This window comes from Leucopleurus acutus (assembly GCF_964270905.1).
Source record: "Leucopleurus acutus genome assembly, chromosome: 10".
Lineage (NCBI taxonomy): Eukaryota > Metazoa > Chordata > Mammalia > Artiodactyla > Delphinidae > Leucopleurus > Leucopleurus acutus.
Genome location: NC_139153.1, coordinates 69,791,157 through 69,802,975, shown reverse-complemented (window position 1 = coordinate 69,802,975; position 11,819 = coordinate 69,791,157). Strand labels below are relative to the sequence as shown.

At 55.2% G+C, this 11,819-nt stretch overlaps 1 protein-coding gene across 1 annotated transcript in view; it reads right to left on the bottom strand.

The window, feature by feature from the left end:
* Window positions 1-2,608: 2,608 nt before the first annotated feature.
* GLP1R (glucagon like peptide 1 receptor) overlaps window positions 2,609-11,819 on the bottom strand; it is a gene marked incomplete at its 3' end in the record, with an annotated part of 31,926 nt that continues 22,715 nt past the window's right edge. The window contains exons 8-13 of the mRNA XM_082848916.1: window positions 8,509-8,569; window positions 7,921-7,990; window positions 7,712-7,800; window positions 7,238-7,376; window positions 6,296-6,337; window positions 2,609-2,776 (exon numbers count right to left, since the gene is read on the bottom strand). Of these exons, the coding sequence (XP_082705042.1) occupies window positions 2,609-2,776; window positions 6,296-6,337; window positions 7,238-7,376; window positions 7,712-7,800; window positions 7,921-7,990; window positions 8,509-8,569 (569 nt within the window). The remainder of the gene's footprint in view (window positions 2,777-6,295; window positions 6,338-7,237; window positions 7,377-7,711; window positions 7,801-7,920; window positions 7,991-8,508; window positions 8,570-11,819) is intronic.

The window sequence follows — 11,819 nt, the reverse complement described above, 5'->3', positions numbered from 1 at the left end:
ATTGCATTGAGGCAATTGCAAATCAGGAAAGTTGTTTTAAAGGGAAGGCAACTTTGCATTGTAAGTGGTTTGTCTCAGTTCTGTGATTTAGTGGCTCCAAAGATTCATATGAAAAGATGAGTTGACATGATTTAAGCCCCTTGCAAGCTCAGGGGGGAGCTGGCCAGAGTGCTGAACTCAGCCTCTCTTCATTACAGTAATGCGACCAGACTGCACAACTCACAAAACACCTAATCCTGCGGGTCAGTGATAGTACCCCCAGGACAGAGCAAGCAAGAGTGTTCTCAGCAAGCTCCAGACTTATGGCCAGGCATGGAAACAGCTAGTGGGATTTCTGAGTACAGTGCATTCGATAGTTCCCAGATCTGTTAGAGTGCTGTATTTAGCTTAGGAGAGTTTGGGAATAGCCTGGGAGGGAGTGCACTGCCACTCAAATGAATATTAATAGTGCAGGTCTTGGAGCAAAGAAAATATTTCTTCAATTCAGCATCTGGTATGTATCCGATAAGGAAACCGTTCCTCGGTGTTAAAAGGCTTGGGGCAGGGGGGTGTGATGAGCATTCTGAAACCAGGAATCAGTACCAACTGGAAAAAGAACTTACAGTGTAAACCAAATGGTCTGAGCGTCCCAAGTGCCTAACTACCTTCTCCCAACAATTCTTCCCCTCAAAAATTTATTTCTTGACGATAATATCAATCGGTCCCTTTCTTTGTTGCTGTGTAGCGTATTAATGATTCTCAAATGTTTTCACTTTATCCAAAATGGAAACACTGGCACCAGAGCTGTATTCCCCCCAATCAACCCACCAGCACTTTTCTCCCCCTGCACTCGCCACCCCGAAGAGAAAAGCAAATGCAAGATGCCTGTCAGGGAGTTTGCCCTTATTCTGGGGAAGCAGGACTGTCCTTGCCCCCACCTGTCTACATTTTCTCAGTCTAGGAGGCAGTCTTCACAAATCCTTTCTTTAGCCTGAGGTTCCACTTCCCTATTAACAGAGACACAACACTTCACTGAAGCCAGAGTATAAGAAATTTTCTGCTTGATGTGTTTTATGTCCCATTATTATTTTCCCTGCACATCACATGCCTTTCTGAGGGGCAGAGGAGAATGTGTCTGGCACGAGGCTTTGGGGGAGGGTCCCCGCCACTCAAAAAGGAGGAGGGAAAGATCAATTCATAAAGGAACTCATCCAGAGAGTCTCCTTCTGCCCTCCCAGAAGGTCTGGACTCCCAAGAGTTCTCTTCTGCTCTGAGTTCCACATCCATGAACTCCATTGCCAGCCTCTGCGGTACGGCTGTTCCCCTTTTGTCTCGGTCTCTGCAGTGGTGCTACATGTCTGCTTTTCCCCTGTGGCTGGGGCAGGATTGCTAGGTTTTCTCCCTCTAGCCTCTCTGATGCTCATTATTTATGGGATGAGGCTGGAGGCAGGGCAAACATTCAGTAGCTCAAAGCATGGATGAGTCAAATCATTATCTATCCCACAACCCCAAGCAACATCAAAACCACCACAGTGACTTAGGACTTAGTGATTTAGTATGTAGTGGGGGAAATCAGAGCTGCACATGTGCACATACAGACTGTTCACAGCAACAGAGAAAAATGAGCAAAGCACATACACGCTCCCAAGTGGGGGAATTTCAAAGGGCAGGGGAAGCCCGCCTGCACGGTCACAATGGGGACTGGTAGAGTCCCCAGAAGAGCCTCTTCTTGGTCACATCCCCTAAAGTTAAGAGGGCGCACCCAAACACCCATGCGAGATACACTATCTGTTCACAAGTAAAAAGCACGTCCGTGGAGAGGTGGAGGCAATCTCTCTCTGCCTTCCGGGTTCCCAACAGTAGCAAGTAGCCTATACCCCCAGCATGGACATTCCTGAAGTCCCCTAGGTGAGCCCCACAGGATTCCTGAGCATCTGTAGAATAGTATTCAGAGCTCATACCCAGGGCTGGACCCCTGGGCAGCGGCCCTGCCTTGGTTCCCTGGGCGTGGTGGGCGCAGGCACCAAAGCAACTCAAATATCCAGGGAAGAAGGAAGGACCAGAAAAGAAGACTTTCAGACACCTTCTCAATGTGCATTCTCAGCACCACCCGCTGGGGCAGTGGACGGTGAGAGATGAGGGCCCAGGTGAGGGAAACGAGCAACCCGGACATGTGCCCGGGCTCCCTTAACGAGGAGGCGGGTCGGGGGTGGCTGGCGTTACCCAAGCTCCGTGCTTGGCTGAGGTTACATCCGCCTCCTTCGGAGCCATGTCCTCTTACAAGCCCCAGTCCCACTAATGAGCCATTGACCTTGAGTTTGAGTCCGGGGGAACCCCAGGGGCCTTGTGACTTAACAGGAAGAAATCCTCCTTGTTTTAGCAGCAATCGTTTTTTCTCCTCTGCCCGCCACAGTGATCAAATTAACAGGCCGCTTCTCCCCGGAGAAAATGTGTCCACAGGTCCCATTTGCCTGTCTGATGGGCTTAGGGAGGGAAGGCAGGGAAGTATGTGTGTGTGCATGTGCAGCTCCCCCTGCACCCCCTTCCCCCGTTCCCCGGGAGGGTCTCTCCCACCTGGGATGGCTGCCCAGCCGGCGGCGAGACCACAGGGAGGGCAGGTGCTGGAGTCTCAGCTGCAGGAGGCCTGGCAGGAGGCTGCGTACACACTGCTGCCCACTGTGCCCTCACAGCTCAGGCTGCTGGTGGGACACTTGAAGGGTTTCATGCTGCTCTCCCTCTGGATGTGCAGGTGCTCAAGCCGCCAGCGCTCCCAGGTCTTCCGAAACTCCATCTGGACCTTCCGTGGGAGAAGGAGGGAAGAAAAAGCCATCATGCAAACCAACTGCCCACAATATGGCCCCATTATTACATTAGCAGGGAAGAGAAAAAATCCACCGCATTATATTAAGAGACACAAGTCAAGGCCTCCGGGCGCCTAAATTAATATCCCAATAAAATTGTTTATTGTTGTCTCCTATTTTCTGCTTCTTCTCGGGAAAGAGCCGGGCTTGATGATCTAATTGGTCTCTTCCATCTCTAAACTCTGTGACTCGGCTAAGTACCTTTTACAATCCATCACAGTATTATTTAACGGAAGAGAAGGAGTGACAGAGAGATGCGGGGAGACGGAAGATGGGAGAGAGAAGAAAAGGAAAACAGAGAATCTGACTTCAGAGCAAGCACTCTGCCGATTTCAGTTTGGGTGACTGAGAAGAGGGACAGCCCTCCCTGCCCCTCATGGCGTCCACACCAGACCTTTCTAAACTCCCCGAGGGCTTTTATCCAGGCCCCAGTGCCTCGTGGGGGAGGAAGAGGAGACGGGGAGAATGAGGCTGGAACTAGTAGTAGCAGTGAAGAGGGGGCTGTGGACAAGGGCTTCTCAGCCTGGATTTGTACTAATCCCATCCAGGAACTGGTCCCAACCCACAGTGGGTGCTGCCCAGGTGAGTTCAACCAACCAGAATCCCTGCTTGGCTGGGCTTAGCGTCCCCATCAGGAAAAGCCTTCTCAAGAGAGCTGATGCTTGGGGACCAGGTTGTGGGAGCAGAAGGATACAAACCAAGTAACGCTGCAGAGCCCAAGTCACTTGAGGGCTTGTGGCAATGCCGTGGTTCCTCGTGATGGCCCATGATGCTGGTCCCCCAGACAGGCTGCTGGAACCTGCACAGCCAGCCCAGGGCATCTGGAGTGCCCTACCAGGGGATGTGCCCATATGTTTGCTTTCCAGAGCTTCTCTGATGCCCCCCGCCGACCCCCGCCGCCCTGCCACCAGGCCTCCCCACATCAGGGTATCTGGGGCCTGGGCTCTCCCGCTCAGGCCCCAGCCACCAGGACGGCCAGCTGTCAGCAGCTGTGGGTAAGAGGCTCACTGCCAATGCCCCATCAGTCCCTGTGCAAACACCCCGCTTCTCTTCCTGCAGGGCTGCCATCCATCTAGCTAAGCCTAGCAGGGTGCCTGCCGTGGCCACATGCCTTTCCTTAAAAGAACTTTCTCTGAACTGAGTGAAGCTGAGATGGCCCAGAGCCTGCCTGCCAGGATGGCCCCAGTATCCCAGGCAGCGTCGCCAAGCCCAGGCTTGGGTGAGGGAGGGAGGCTGAGTAGACACCACCCATGGCCCCCCTGCTCCGTGCCAGTTCGATATCCGGCTGAGTGTGTGACACGTGTGTTGACAGCTGGGATGAGGACACCCGAGGCCGGTGGTGGCCTCTGCCTGTGCAGCAGCAGGCAGGCCAGTCTTGTGGCACAGCCCTTCACTGGGGAGGTGGGGAGAGAGACGGTAAACTGAGGCACACCCATGGGAAGCCACCTCGGGGACTGGAGAGGTCTCACGGATACCAGCAAGAAGTCGGACAGGACCAGGACTGTGTCCCCTTCTGCCTCCCTCTCCCTCAGCACTTTTCCTGAACCTCTGCTGTGGCCCCCGTAATGACAATTGTCATTAGAAACCATCATTCACAGGGCGCTTACAATATGCCCAGCGCTCTCCATAGAGTATTGACTTTCACAGCAACCTGCTCAAAGGTAAGGAAACTAAGGTGCAGAGATTTAAGTATTTCTCCCAGTCTCAGCCAGGACCTGAACCTAGATCTGGGCTGACTCCAAAGCCGGTGTCCTAACCCTTGGTCTCCTGCCGTCCATGACTCTTTTAACTCTTTTTTTTTGGCCATGCCCTGCGGCGGGTGGGATCTTAGCTCCCTGACCAGGGATCGAACCCACACCCCTTGCACTGGAAGCGCGGAGTCCTAACCCCTGGACCGCCAGGGAAGTCCCCGCCCATGACTCTAGGCCACGCTTGTTTCTGGCCATGTCTCCCCCTCTCCCCCACACTTGGGAGGTGCACCACGAGGGCCGGGACCACACCTTCCTTCCTGGACCTTGCACAGTGCCCAGCATATATCAGGTACTCCCGATACGTGTTGTTTTAAATGAGCCAAATGAATAAATGACTAACTAAACGAGCACCTGACATTGGGTTTCTTCTATTACTGAGCTCTCACAGTGAAACAACAAAAACGACAACATGAATCCTGGACCCCTGTCCTGGCACTCCTGTCAGCATGCCTCCTCACCCTCAGTTTGCCCTCATTCCTGCCTCTGATGTCCTCGGGCCGGGCACCATGCCAGGCTCTGGGATTTGGGCTGAGTTGGTAAAGCTCATTCACCTGCATTTACACTTGGGCAGAGAAGCGGTGACTGCCCCGGTCGCACAGCCGGGCAGGAGCAGAACTCAGGACCAGCACTCAGGCTCCCGAGTCACAAGAGCCACAGCAAAGCCACCCCCCAGGCCTCCCCTCCCCTGTGCCCACTCCCTGCCCACGGGCAGCTGGCGCAGGCCTTGGCAGCCACGCAGGACCAATGCCAGGGCCATCTTTTCTCCTTGGGAGAAAAGTACCCCGCATTGCCAAGTACCCTGGCAATTCACAAGTACCCCGCATTGCCAAGGCAACCCTGGGCCTGGAGAACAGCTCTTATGGACAGAGGTCTCAGCCCAGGAGCCACGTGTGTTTCTGTGACCCAGTGATGGTGACATGTCTGTCCGTGGGCCTGGAGGAGCCAGGGCCTGAGGTGTCTGCGGAGGGTTGAAAGGGACCGGGCAATGTGCCTGAACAAGGCAGGCTCTCTGGGCGCTCCGAGCGGGGTCTCCTGGGAGAGCCCGAGGGGTGAGGCCAGCTGGGGATCTGCTCAGCAAGAACCCCCTCCCCTGACCCCAGCCACCAGGAAGCCACGGGTGGCTTCCCATGGTGGACAGGGTCCCTTTCCCGTGGTGGACAGGGTCCTTGCCTGCACGCACAGAAGGGAGCTTTCTCCTTCCAGTCAGAACTCATTTCAATCCTGACTCTGCACTATTTCCAGGCCAAACCTGGGGTGTGTCTCTGACTCTCTGATCTTCAACGTTCTCATGTGTGAGAAATGAGAATATCGAAACCAGAATTTTGGCAGCGATATTTTTTGCGGGGAGGCAGGGACAAGTACATGAGATGGTGATTTTCAAAGGACTTGTAACAGTCACCACCACTTGTTCACTCAAGACCCTCTTAACATGAGGCTGGGTCTTCCCCAAGTTCATATATGGTTAGGGCATCCTGCACATGTATGTGTGTGTGTGTGTGTGTGTGTGTGAGAGAGAGAGAGAGAGAGAGATGGAGAGACCCAGGCACAGGAAACCATACAGGGACAAGGTGCCTCCTCCACTCCAGTGCCTCAGTGGGGTGAGTAAGGATTTCAGCTGAAAGGACTGAAGAACCCCACTGCACAGCCACAGGACAGCCACTGGTAGCAGCCCACCAGGGCTCCACGTCCCTCCGCAGGCCTTACCTCGTTGTTGACAAAGCAGTACAAGATGGCCACCATCAGCCCCTGGAAGCAAGAGTCGTGTCAGCAGGAGGGAGGGGAGGGAGGCGCCCGGCAGGCAGGCCTAGCCTGAAGCTCCTTGGGGCTCTGCCCCCAACATCCCCCTCCTTAGACTGGGCAGCCCAGTCAGGCCCAGAAATGGGGGTGGTGGGTTCCTTCTCCTTTCCTTTCTGGAGGAATGAGAAGACCCCTTGCTCAGAAACTGCGGAAGTCCTTTGACCACCCGCTCCTGGAGGCCTGAGCTGAGAAAGTACGCCTCTGATCACATGGAATTTTCCCTGCCTGGCCCTATTCGTTCACTCAGGAGCCCCAGTGCTCCAGGCCTGTGATCTATTTGTGTGTGTGCACATGCGTGGACCCACATGCTCGTGGCCATCCCATAAGACATTTGAGGAGCTGGGGCCAGTTTCTTATATTCCTACACTCCCATTGATATTCGCACCCCCTCAGCATCATCTAATACTAGTGGAGAGGCTCAATTCTTGGCTTTGGAAACTATGTGACCTGGAAAATCTCATTTTAACATCTCTGAGCCTCAGTTTCCTCCTTTGGAAAATGGGGTAATCCTGCACACCTCCTGGGATCCTGCTAGGATTAGCTGCACAGTGTGTGTAAAGCACCTGGCAGGGGACCTGCTGCCAGCTAGCAGCCCAGTGGGCAGCAGTGGCCATGCCAGGCTGGGTGCCCTCGGCGACATCCGGGAAGACTTCTTGTCCAATGTGCTCACAGAGGAGACTGTCCTGGGTGTCAGCATACCTGGGGACTCTGGCTCTGCTCCAACCACATAACTTGCGTAAGGGCCACTTTCCCCCCAGGCCTCAGGCTGCCTGTCTGCATGACACAGGCTGGTCCCCGCTCCATCCCCACCCTGGGACTGCTCGAGGGGGGCCCCAGGCTCGAGGTCACCTGGAAGGAGGTGAAGGAGAGCTCTGTGAACAGCTTGATGAAACGCAGCATGCCGCGGGCGTGCTCGTCCATCACGAAGGCGAAGATGACCTCGTGGGTCCCCAGCAGGGGGATGAGCGTCAACGTGGACTTGGCGAGCCTGGGGGCAGGGTGGAGGTGGCATTCCGGACCTCTCCCGTGGACTCTTCTCCCTGTTCTGTGCCCCCAACCCCCACCAAGCCCTGGTATCTCGGTCACAGACATCCTCCCCCACCGAATACCCTGGGACAGGCTGCCTGGAGGGGAGGAAGTAGAGGTGGAGACCCCCAGAAGCCCAGGAGCTTGCCCAGGTGAGGGCAAGGCTTGGGGTCCCAGGCCAGGCCTGGGCAGAGGAAGAAAGATCATGTAGGGATCCAGGCTCAGCACCCCAGGATCTCTGACTCTGCCGGAAGGAAGGGCTGAGGGTGCCCAGCAAAGGCAGCTCAGTTACATCACCTGCACTTGGTGTCTGTCTTGCACATGAGATTGGTCTTCAGTTTGGACACCACAATGCAGATAACCCGGACAAAGATGAGGAAGTTCACCTGCAGGGCAGAGGGAAGGGCGGCTGGAGGCCCTCTCAAGACACCCTCTCTCCCCCCTCCTCCTCCCAGTGCCACCTGGGCCCACAGCAGCTCCCACTCCCACCCCACAGCGTCACTCACCCCGATGGCAAAGAGGATGGGCAGCCGGATGATGAGCCAGTAGTTCATGTTGGAGTTCCTGGTCCAGCAGCTGGAGAGGAGAGACACACGGGCACCCGGCTGGACACACAGACCCCCCCAGCTCCCAGTGCAGGCACAGGGCACACAAAGACACGTGGGCATGCAAAGTGACACACACAGACCCACACCAACACTGCCGTCAGGAGCTACCCGACAACCAGTCCCAGGACTCACACACACAGAGTCCTGAATACACGTTCACACACAGAGATTAACCTACAGTCACACTCGTGTGCGTACTCAGCCTCAAACACAAAATAACAGAAACGTTTCACTCACAGTTATTACAGGAAAACCTGCAGGGGGTGCCATGGACCCCACAGACCCAGCACTCTTGGCAACATACCATCCGGGGAGGGGGAGGGAGGGGGACTAGAGAACTAAATTCATAAATTTAGCTCCTGGTCCCTCAGTTTACCCTCCCAACAGGCAGCAGCTGCACGCGCCAGGGGCCAAGGAAACCCATGGGGTTTGAGCACAGGGACCTCAGCATACAGCTCACCCCCTTAGAGCAGGAAGGACACTCACCCCTCATCCTCATAGAGGTACTTGACAATGCCCCAGGGGATAACAAACAGCAGGGGAACACCTAAGAGGAGAGAGGGAAAGAGAGAGGGGGGAGAGGGGCTGGCAGGCCAGAGCCACCACTAGGCACACCCAGAGGCCTCTCCTACCAGGGCCTCTCCCGCCTCCAGCCCCTCTCCTTGCCTGGCCCCAAGCCACGCTTTCTGGCAGGTATGGAACTAGGCTGGTCTGGGTGCTTCGGAGGAGAGGCGGCAGGAACCACCCACCCCAACACCCCAGAGTCTTCCTTAGAGGTCCCCACCATGCTGGGGCTACGTCACAGTCCTCACAGCCCTCCCCCTCCCGCGGGCCAGGCACACTGTCAGGGCTGGCCCCCAGGGTCCTGGCTGAGACACAAGGACAAAGACACCAAAGTAGTGAGAGACGGGGCCCAAGAGTGGGGTAGGGAGGACATGCTGGACGAGGTGGGAACAGGCCAACTCTCTGATGCCACTCACCCCTGCATCGGCCCACCTGTCCATCTCAGTCAACTCCTCTAGGCACTGAAGCCCCTCCAGGCTCCTGCCCCTACCCCCACGCCCCTGCACGTGGCTGGGCAGAAGCCTGGACAGGAGTCCTGTCCTTGACGCTGACAGCCCAACTGACTGCACAGTGGCCACAGTAACAACAGCTACCACAACACTGCCCACATGGCTGAGGCTGGATGGTGTGGTGGGCACCCTCTAGGATGGCCTCCAACCACCCCACCCCTGGTATTCCCACCCAGGTGCGGTCCACACTGTATCCAGATTGGTCTATGTGGCCAATAACGTACAGCAGAAGTGATGTGATGGCATGTCACTTCTGAGGTTAGGCTATAAAAGACAGTCTTCAAAGGTTATAAAAGGCATGTTTTGGGCTCTTTCTCTCTTAATTTGATCACTTGCCCTGGGGGACACCAGTTGCTGTGTCATGAGGGCACTCAGAGAGCCCCCTGTGGTGAGGGAGGGAGGCCTCCAGCCAACAGCCAGCCTGGACCTGAGCTTCCTGCCAACAAACTCGACAGTGAGCTTGGAAGTGGATTCTCCAACCTGTTAAGCCTTGGAATGACAGCTACCCTGGCTGACAGCTCAACTGCACCTCTCTTAGAGATCCTGAGCCCGAGGCACACATCTCAGTTGAACCCAGAATTCTGACCATAGAAACTGGGAGACATAATTGTTGTCTTAAGCAGCTAAGTGTGGGGTCATTTGTTACGCAGCATAGGTAACTAATACACTGGTTTCCAGTTCCTTGAGGACAAAGCCTCATTCATCTCCAGAGCCTCAGCGCCCATCTCACCTGGGAGCTCAATATGTGTTTGTTGACTTAAAATTGGATTGTCCATCCTCGTGTGACAGATGAGAAGATGGATAGGCAGCTTAGGAGGACACAGGTGGGACTAGAACACAGGACCACAATGCCACCACCCTCGATGGCATTCTGCACCAACTCACTCCAGCCTGTCTCTATCAGTGCCTCTCAGGGATGGAGATGTGGGTGTCTGAGACTAGTAAGAGCGTGCATATTAAGGGGTGTGGACACGATGTGTGTGTGGTGGTGGGGGGTCCATGTGTATACATGTGTGGCTTCAGGGGTCTCCCCCAGGAGCACATTTCCAGGGCAGAACCCACTTCATTGCCTTTCCCATCACCATCACCCACAACCTCAGCACACGGATGTCCACTCAACAGTAGCTACGGAGCAGCTCGTACGCCTGGAGCTACTGTGCTTGACGGTGCAGACAGCTGGGGGAAGCAGAGCGGCTCACGGCTGACCAGCGCTGTCATCAGATAGCTCTCTCCTTGGCCATTTATTTTTATATAACCCTGACCTCTCAGCATCCATGATGCTTTAGTAACAAGCCTTCATGAGATTGGACAAGAGGCAGATGGCCTGCAAAGGCGCCAGCACGTAGCGCAGAGCCTGCCACATAGAAGAGGCCCAGTAAGAACGGATGCATGAACAAATGAGTGAGTGGGCCAGTGTATCAATGAGAGAAGGGAAGCTGTCCAGGCAAGAACATGCCAACACCCTGAGCCACACACATGTCCAGAAACCTCCATCTTAGACATCCCCAGGCACCTGCTGGCCTTCCTCTGAGACCCCACGCCAGGACTGGGGAGCACACTCATGTTATCAGCCAGACCTGGTGAACTTCATTCATTCATCAGCATCTCCTTAACAAAGTCTTTAAAAATGCAGGTACAGGGCTTCCCTGGTGGCGCAGTGGTTAAGAATCCGCCTGCCAACGCGGGAGACATGGATTCAATCCCTGGTCCGGGCAGATCCCACATGCCACGGAGCAACTAAGCCCATGCGCCACAACTACTGAGCCTGCGCTCTAGAGCCCACGAGCCACAGCTACTGAGCCCACGTGCCACAACTACTGAAGCCCGCGCACCTAGAGCCCGTGCTCCACAACAAGAGAAGCTGCCGCAACAAGAACCCCGCGCACCGCAACGAAGAGTATCCCCCGCTCACCGCAACTAGAGAAAGCCTGCATGCAGCAGCGAGGACCCAACACAGCCAAAAAAAAGAAAAAATAATGCAGGTACCACTCTGCCGCCTGCAAACATGACACACTCCCTGCTGGGTTCATCCTTTGCCTGTTTAGAAAATCAACAAGACAGGCTGGAGAAAAAAGTTTGAACTAAGACACACAGAAGTGGCTCTGAGAAGTAATGATTCCCTCGTCCATCACTTGCCTCCCTCCTGTGCAGCCTCCTTGTGGTGGGTTATGGGGGCACCCGGCCGCCCGTGGACGGCAGCAGAAGCTGACATGCCTTTCGGGGATTCCCCCAACGTGTCAGAGTCCTAATTTTAATTCTTACATTTGCATATGAAGCTAAAAGTTGTTTCCTGAGCATCCCAACATGGGCCAAGGCTCTTGACATCACAACAGAGTTCTGGGCTCTCTGTTGAGTCTCTCTCCCTGTCCTTCTGTCTTTGTCCCTCTGTCTCTCTCTGTATCTCCCCATCCCAATTCCTCAAGAAAAGAACGTTATGATTGGGAAGTGGGGTGTCCCCTGGGTCCTGCCCTTTTTTGCCTCCTCAGACTCTGAGCCCCAAGCTGGGGCGTGAAGTGGTGGGAAAGGACTGGCACCCCCTTTCCCATTTCCTACTCAGAGACACTGCACCCCAAACCCTCCACCACCCACCCACATGCCTCTGCACACATCACACCGTCCCTTAGATTGTTCCTGCCCTCGGGTCACCACGGTGACAGCACTACAGTGCTGATGCTGCTTCCCAGAATGGACAGACATACTCCCCCACCCTGAGGACAGCCTTCC